Source organism: Gekko japonicus, unplaced genomic scaffold (assembly GCF_001447785.1).
Source record: "Gekko japonicus isolate JY-2015 unplaced genomic scaffold, Gekko_japonicus_V1.1 scaffold1466, whole genome shotgun sequence".
Lineage (NCBI taxonomy): Eukaryota > Metazoa > Chordata > Lepidosauria > Squamata > Gekkonidae > Gekko > Gekko japonicus.
In genome coordinates, this window is record NW_015170929.1 from 276,846 (window position 1) to 284,078 (window position 7,233).

General features: G+C 50.2%; 1 protein-coding gene across 1 annotated transcript in view; it reads right to left on the reverse strand.

Annotated features, from left to right (window-relative positions):
- The window catches only part of SSH3 (slingshot protein phosphatase 3), a 50,995-nt gene that overhangs the window by 7,629 nt on the left and 36,133 nt on the right, over positions 1–7,233 (reverse strand). The window contains exons 5-9 of the mRNA XM_015418823.1: positions 5,819–5,937; positions 4,740–4,811; positions 1,227–1,292; positions 715–909; positions 178–271 (exon numbers count right to left, since the gene is read on the reverse strand). Of these exons, the coding sequence (XP_015274309.1) occupies positions 178–271; positions 715–909; positions 1,227–1,292; positions 4,740–4,811; positions 5,819–5,937 (546 nt within the window). The remainder of the gene's footprint in view (positions 1–177; positions 272–714; positions 910–1,226; positions 1,293–4,739; positions 4,812–5,818; positions 5,938–7,233) is intronic.

Consider the following 7,233-nt stretch of genomic DNA (forward strand, 5'->3'; position numbering starts at 1 on the left):
TATCCCTCCGGTCTCCCTCCCCAGCTCATGCACATCCCTGCTGCCCCCCCCCCCCGATCGCTCTCATTCCCTGACCTGGTCCTTATCGTCCCCAAACAACCACCTGCTCGCTCACACCCACTCCCTCGCATTCACACACCCGCTCCCCGCCCCCCAAGACCCCCGGGGGTGTCCCACCTCCTTGGAGGTGCTGCTCTCCAGGTCGGTGGTGGCCATCACCTCGCGCAGCTTGGCCCGGATCATCCGCTCCGTCGTCTCCCCTGCGGTTGGCCTGAGGCACAGAGACGGGAGGGTCGGCAACGCTCTCGGCCCACCAGACTCGGCCCCAGACACCACCGGAGCTGGGCCTCCCCTCCGTGTGTAAATCCGATCGTGCCCTCCTCGAGCTCTACCTTTCCCCAAGACAACTTAATCAATTTGGAACGGAAACAAATGGTGCCCTGGGAGCAGTACGGGGACGGGCTCTTTTGTTACGAGCAGAGCCTCTCCCGGCAGCAGTGCCTGCTCAGTTCTCCTGAGAAGTCTCCTCTGGTCCCTGCTGGCTGTCCAACAGTGGTGCAGAAGAGGGGCCTCACGGGGGACCTCACGGGGGACCTGAGACTGACTGGCCAGGGCCGCCCCCCCCCATCTCCCCATGCTTCGAACGGCTGCACAGGGCAGGAACCCCACATCGTCTACGACGAGCCCCAGGGAAGGCAAAACGGCGTCACTGACTGGTCTGAGGAGACGGCAGGAGAACTGGGCCGCACAGACTCCAGGCCAGCCATGGCCAGCCACTCGTTAATGCAGCTCTGCTCAGAGGCCACCGCCTTCTGGTACCACTCGGTCCAGCTCAACGCACTGGCACCTGGGAAGTTATTGTTGACGGCTGCTTCACCGCACGCCTTGTGCAGTACTTGTAGGGCTGACCTGGGAGCCGAGGTGAAAGAACAAGAGAAACAGTCAGATGTCACAGAGAACACCGAGCAGCAGCTGAAGCACTCGAGATGCCCAAAGGAGGGGGGCGCCCCTGTAATGCTGGCTCCACCCACAACGTCTGGAACTGAGCACCAGTGCAGAGTGCTTCAGACCCACAAAAGGAGGAGGAGGAGGAGGAGGAGCCCCTCCCGCCCAGCTCCCTCCCCTGCCCTCCCAAGGAAGCTCCCGTCTTTTGCCACCAGAGAGATTCGGCAGACGTCTCTTCCCACACCCTTCTCCTTCTCCCCTCACCCAACACCCTTCCTTACCACATAGTCTGGACAGAGATGGGCTTAAAGATGCGTGTCTGCCCCCCCGAGGTCACACTGAATCCGCTAGAGGAATAGAAACAAAGAGTTGATTTTACAAGGGAAAAAAACCCCCAAGGAAGGTGGTCTATAAAGGCGGGCAAAGAAGTCACAGGGCTCGTTTTGTAGCAGGAACTCCTTTGCCTATTAGGCGACACAGACCCTAATGTAGCCAATCCTCCAAGAGCTTCCAGGGCTCTTCTAACAGGGGCTGCTACTGTAAGCTCTTGGAGGATTGGCTACATTAGGGTCTGTGTCGCCTAATAGGCAAAGGAGTTCCTGCTACAAAACGAGCCCTTGCTCACTTCTAAGCCGTGGAGTCTCGTGAGCAAAATTCCTACTTTGTGAGCTACTGGCATTAAAGTTGTGAACGAGCAATTTGGCTACTGCATCAATTAGTTTGCTCTGGAGCCATCCTTCCTGAGCTGAGACAGAAATGTGTGAGCCAGAGGCTGAAAAACTGTGAGCTAGCTCACACTATCTCAGCTTAGAGGGAACACTAGCTGGAACTGCGGTGTAACTGCCTTGAGAGATTTCATAACACCAGGTCCCATTTGTAGGCAGGAAAACTGGGCTTTTTCTACCCCCAGGATCTAAAAGTCAAGTTGGTGTCTTGTGTAATGGCAAAAGTGGCCTTAGTCTAAGAATTCTAAAAATGGATTGTACCAGCTAAAGTCAATGTGCTAAGCATCCTCGCTCTGCACAGCACAATCATGCTAGAAATTCTAAGCATTCATACACATACAGAAATTCTATTCTTACCATAAAATCTTTTGCAGCAGGGAGAGACCAGTTGAAAAGTTGGAACTTAGTACAAGTATACTGGGGCCTGACAACAGTCAGCTAGTAATCATGTCTCTTGGATAACCCGTTGCCAAGGAAAAAATGGATTTGAATACAGTAGTTCATGATTCTGCCTGGGGGGAGGGGGGAAGCTGAGAAAGTGAGCTGCAGAGCATTTATGCAATTTTAGAAAGTAAACATGAAAGCAGCTGGTATTGCTTAGCACGTGACTGGGTGGAATGGGAATGAGGCTTGTGTTGCAGGTTCATCCTCAGTCCCTTGAAATGTGGCTTGCGACCTTCCAACAGTTGTTACACTACACTGGGCAGAACGTCAGAGAGAGGGGCAGGCTCAGGGGTAGAGCACCTGTTTTCTTTGCATGAGTTACCAGGTTCAACCCCCACCATCTCCAGTTAAAACAATCAGGTAGCAGGTGATGTGAAAGCCCCCTCTGTCAGAGACCCTGTATAGATAAGGACACCTGAAATTTACTTGCTTGTGCCTGTGACCTAATGGGTACCTATTTTCCTGTAAGAAGATCTAGGATTTTAGATATAGTTGACTTAGGAACATGAAGAAGCCAATGTTGGATCAGGCCAGTGGCCCATCCAGTCCAACACTGTTGCACAGTGGCCAAAAATACCAGGTGGGGCCCTCCCACTGTTGCCCCCCCCAGAATACAGTGCATCACTTGCCCCAGACTGAGAGTTCCTATCTATACCTTGTGGCTAATAGCCACTGATGGACCTCTGCTCCATATGCTTATCTAATTCCCTCTTTCTTTCTTTTTTTAAAATATTTTTATTGGGTTTTTTGATCTAATTCCCTCTTGAAGCCGTCCATGCTTGTAGCCGCCGCCACCTCCTGTGGCAGTGAATTCCATGTGTTAATCACTCCTTGGGTGAAGAAGTACTTCCTTTTATCTGTTCTAACCCAACTGCGCAGCAATTTCATTGAGTGCCCAGGAGTTCTTGTATTGTGAGAAAGGGAGAAAAGTACTTCTTTCTCGGTCTGCTCTATCCCATGCATAATCTTATAGACCTCAATCATGCCACCCCTCAGTCGTCGTTTCTCCAAGCTAAAGAGCCCTAAGCGCTTTAACCTTTCCTCATAGGGAAAGTGTTCCAAACCTTTTATCATTCAAGTTGCCCTTTTCTGCACTTTTTCCAAAGCTATAATATCCTTTTTGAGGTGTGGTGACCAGAACTGTATGCAGTACTCCAAATGAGGCCGTACCATTGATTTATACAGGGGCATTATGATACTGGCTGATATGTTTTCAATTCCCTTCCTAATAATCCCGAGCATAGTGTTGGCCTTTTTTATTGCAGTCGCACACTCTCTAGACATTTTCAGTGAGATATCTACTACAACTCCAAGATCTCTCTCTTGTTCAGTCTTTGCCAGTTCAGACCCCATCAATGTGTATTTATATTTAGGATTTTTTGCTCCAATGTGCATCACCTTGCACTTGGCCACATTGAACCCTATTTGCCATGTTGACGCCCACTTGACAATCCTTGACAGATCCCTTTGGAGTGCCTCACAATCCTCACTGGTTTTCACCACCCTGAACAACTTCGTATCATCCACAAATTTAGCTACTTCACTGCTTACTCCCAACTCCAAATCATTAATGAACAAGTTAAAAAGCAGTGGAACAAGTACTGATCCCTGCGGTACCCCACTGCTTACCACCCTAAACTGAGAAGATTGCCCATTTATACTCACTCTCTGTTTTCTATTAATTAGCCAGTTTTTGATCCACAAAAGGACTTGTCCTTTTATCCCATGACTATTGAGCTTACTTAAGAGCCTTTGATGAGGAACTTTATCAAAAGCTCTCTGGAAGTCAAGGTAAACAACATCTGTTGGGGGGCCCTTGTCCACATGTTTGTTCACTCCCCTCAAAGAACACTAACAGGTTCATGAGACAAGATCTTCCCTTACAGAACCCATACTGAGTCTGCCTCAATAGGTTTTGTTCATCAATGGGCCTACTAATTCTTTCCTTAATAACGGTTTCCACCAACTTATTTCTCCCTAATGAGGACCCAAAGTGGCTTACATTGTTCTCTTCTCCGTTTTATCCTCATAACGTAGGGGACTGAGGGTCAAGCTACACAACGAAACTTCTAGCATGTTGCAGTCTAGCACACACACCCTTCCCCCACACTATGGTACTGAGCAGAATTGGGCCTTTGTAGGCTTTTAAAATGCAGTTAAAAGTGAGCTGGAAAACCTGGATACAACTCACTAGAAATCACGTCATGATTCAGACTTAGCAGAAGGTAGCCCTGGGCAGCCTCTTAGGATGAGCATGGGGGGGGGGGGAACAGCCTATGTGGGAAAAGAATGGAGAAAAGTTGGTTTCAATTTAGACAGTAGGGCAGGGGACGGCTTAATCCAGAAGCAACCTCAAATCCCCTTCTTTTAGCTGTTCTGGATAAACTTCATGCCACTTCTCTCTGTGGATATAATTATTAACTAAGATCAAGGAAGAAGACATCTCCTATTTATTCCACTTCAGGCTTGGTACAAACATTATCAGGACACACACACACACACACACACACACACACACACACACAAAGGGACCCCTCCCACTATCCTGGGCTGTTTGTCCAGGCTTTCACAAGGATGACAGGGGGCTGCATTGGGGAGGGAGGCGTGACTAAAAAGGTCTCTTACCCATCGCCATCGAGGAAGACCTGGGTGTCCCTCCAGAGTGGCAGCACCATCCCCAAGGTGCAGGCAGCCGAGCTGGGGGGGAGAGGCAGAGAAGAGGTGACTTGCAGGAGGTTAGGGATGTTGTAAAATAGTCAAAAGTGTTTAATACTCAGACTATTAATGGATCTTGCTCTATTGGAAAGAAGAGATTTCTTTGCTTTTAAAAACCTTAATTTCTAAGGATAAAAGGTATACGAAATTACTACAAAGTAACATAACACTAACAGCTACATTTTCTAAGCTGCCTATAGTCAAACCTAGCACACAGATAATGGAGAATCTCTCCTTCTTCTTGACCCCTAGAAAGGAAGTCACCTGAAACAAATGACCAATCTGTATCACAGTAGAAAGCTACTTTTCCCAGGCTAATTCCCCATTGGCTCAATGCCAGGTATCCCTTCCAGGTCAGTCAAAACAATAGCAATACTAGGCAAACATGTTAACCCTATAATGACTGAATTGTCAGACCTTGTAAACACATACATTTCCAACAAGGGAGAGGGGTCACCGCCGGGGATTGTTCTTGGGGGTGGGGTTTGGAGTGGGGACGTCCCAGTGTGATGTCATAATGTTGGGGATGCCCCATCCCCTCCAGGAACACCCCCCCCAAGTCCCCCTCTGGGGACAAAATTGGACCTGGCAACCCTATTATAAAATCAGAACCTGCAGCCCATGTCTGTGCATGGACACTCAGGAAAAAAGACCTGGTAGGTGCAGCACGACTGACATCAAAGTTAAGTGTCCACCAGGTTATGCCCTGTGAGATTTAGATCCAGGCCTTGCTAAAAGACACTGAACAGGGAAGATACAAGAGAAGCAAATACAAGCCACTGAGGGGCTTTCCTGACTAGATCTGCACTTCTGTCACTGCAACAGGAAGCTAAACTTTTGTGCCTTCTAGTATTTTATGTTCCCCTTTGTGAAATTAACAGGGCAGCCTCATGCAGAGTCACTCTAGCCTCAAGTCCACTGACTCTGCCTCCTTTGCTCCTGCACATTCCCCAGCCCATCTCCTCCAGCCCACTCGCTTGCCCTCTCACCCTTCTTCAGGGAAATCCACTCCAAGCAGCACCATCTCACTCTGGCTCTCCATCTCTGATGCTGACACAACCAGCAGGTACCGGATTCTGTAAGCCCGAGCTGACTCCAGCCTCACAGCCTGTGGAGAACAAAACACAAACACTCATCGCACAAGTGACCCTGAAGGACATCTACGTACCTCAAGGAGATTTTCCTGCATTAAGAGCTATAGTGCTATCCCCAGATTCAAGGGCTGCCAGCTTGTAACATACTATTGTCTCCGAGGCCAAAGCTAAAACTTGTGTGTACTTACATTAAATACATGCACACATAGGCGTAAAGTTAGTGGGGGAGTCAGGGCGTCAGCCCTCCCCCCGAAATTTTCAGGAAGGGGCTCAGCCTCCCCCGGGGGCAACTGGTTCCTGCCACCCTTGCTCCCCCCACCCCATTCTGAAACTATGTTCAGCGGCTGGGTTGGGACTGGGAGGGAAGGAGGGAAGTTAGGGCGGGGGCTTGCTTTTTCCTGGAAGTTAAGCCCCACCCTCAGCTCCCAGCAGCCCTTAGTTCAGCCGGGCTTCACGAAGAGTCTGGTTTTCCTGGTTTCCTGCGCGCGCGCACAAAGGTAGGAAGCATGCTTGCCCGGGCTCTCCCTTACTTCTGAGTCCCCGAGGTGCATTCGTTCAGCCCGCCTCTCTACCCCCCTCACCCAGCTACCAGTAAAATCAGCGCGGACCGGGAGGGGAACTTGGCCTGGCGGACTTGCCCTGCTGAAGGGAGTGCCGAAGCTCAGGGGCTGCAGTCCCTCCCACATCCCGGACGGCCTCCATGGCACCTCCTCCACTTCTTGTGCCCGGCTGCTGCCTTCCTCTGATTCCCCTTCGCTGCTGCTCTTGCTGCTGCACGCTGGGACCAAGTTGGCCGGCTTTGTAAGGGCATGGGTGGGGTGGGGGCCTGAGAGAGGGCAGTGTTCAGTGAGCCTGAGGCTGAGTAGTCCGAAGGAAAACTGCCTTTGCTCTCTTTGGAATACCCTTCCCGTCCTCCCCACCCATCTGTTGTGCTGCTTTTATTCTCTCTCTCGCCCCGTTTTTACCCACCTTCAGTTGTACTTCAGTTTCATCTGAGTGTGTGAGTGCCCCCCCCCCGCCCGGGCTTCTACTCTCTTTTTATTCCCCTTCTCCCCCCTCCCCCCACTTGGGCTGCCTCTTCATATAAATATGTGTGTTTTCTCCCCCTCTTTTGTTTCTTTGTTTTTAAAATCCCCCCTTTCCCAGTGTTTACTTTTGTGGCGTTTTATAGTGTTCTCTGTCACATTATGCCATGGTGCTGATCTGGTTTGAGTCGCTGGTATAGTGCACACAGTGGCTGTATGCAAAGTGCATCTCTGTTCTGTTCCCAGGGGCTGTCATTCCATTCAGGGGCCTGTCATTCCAGTCCC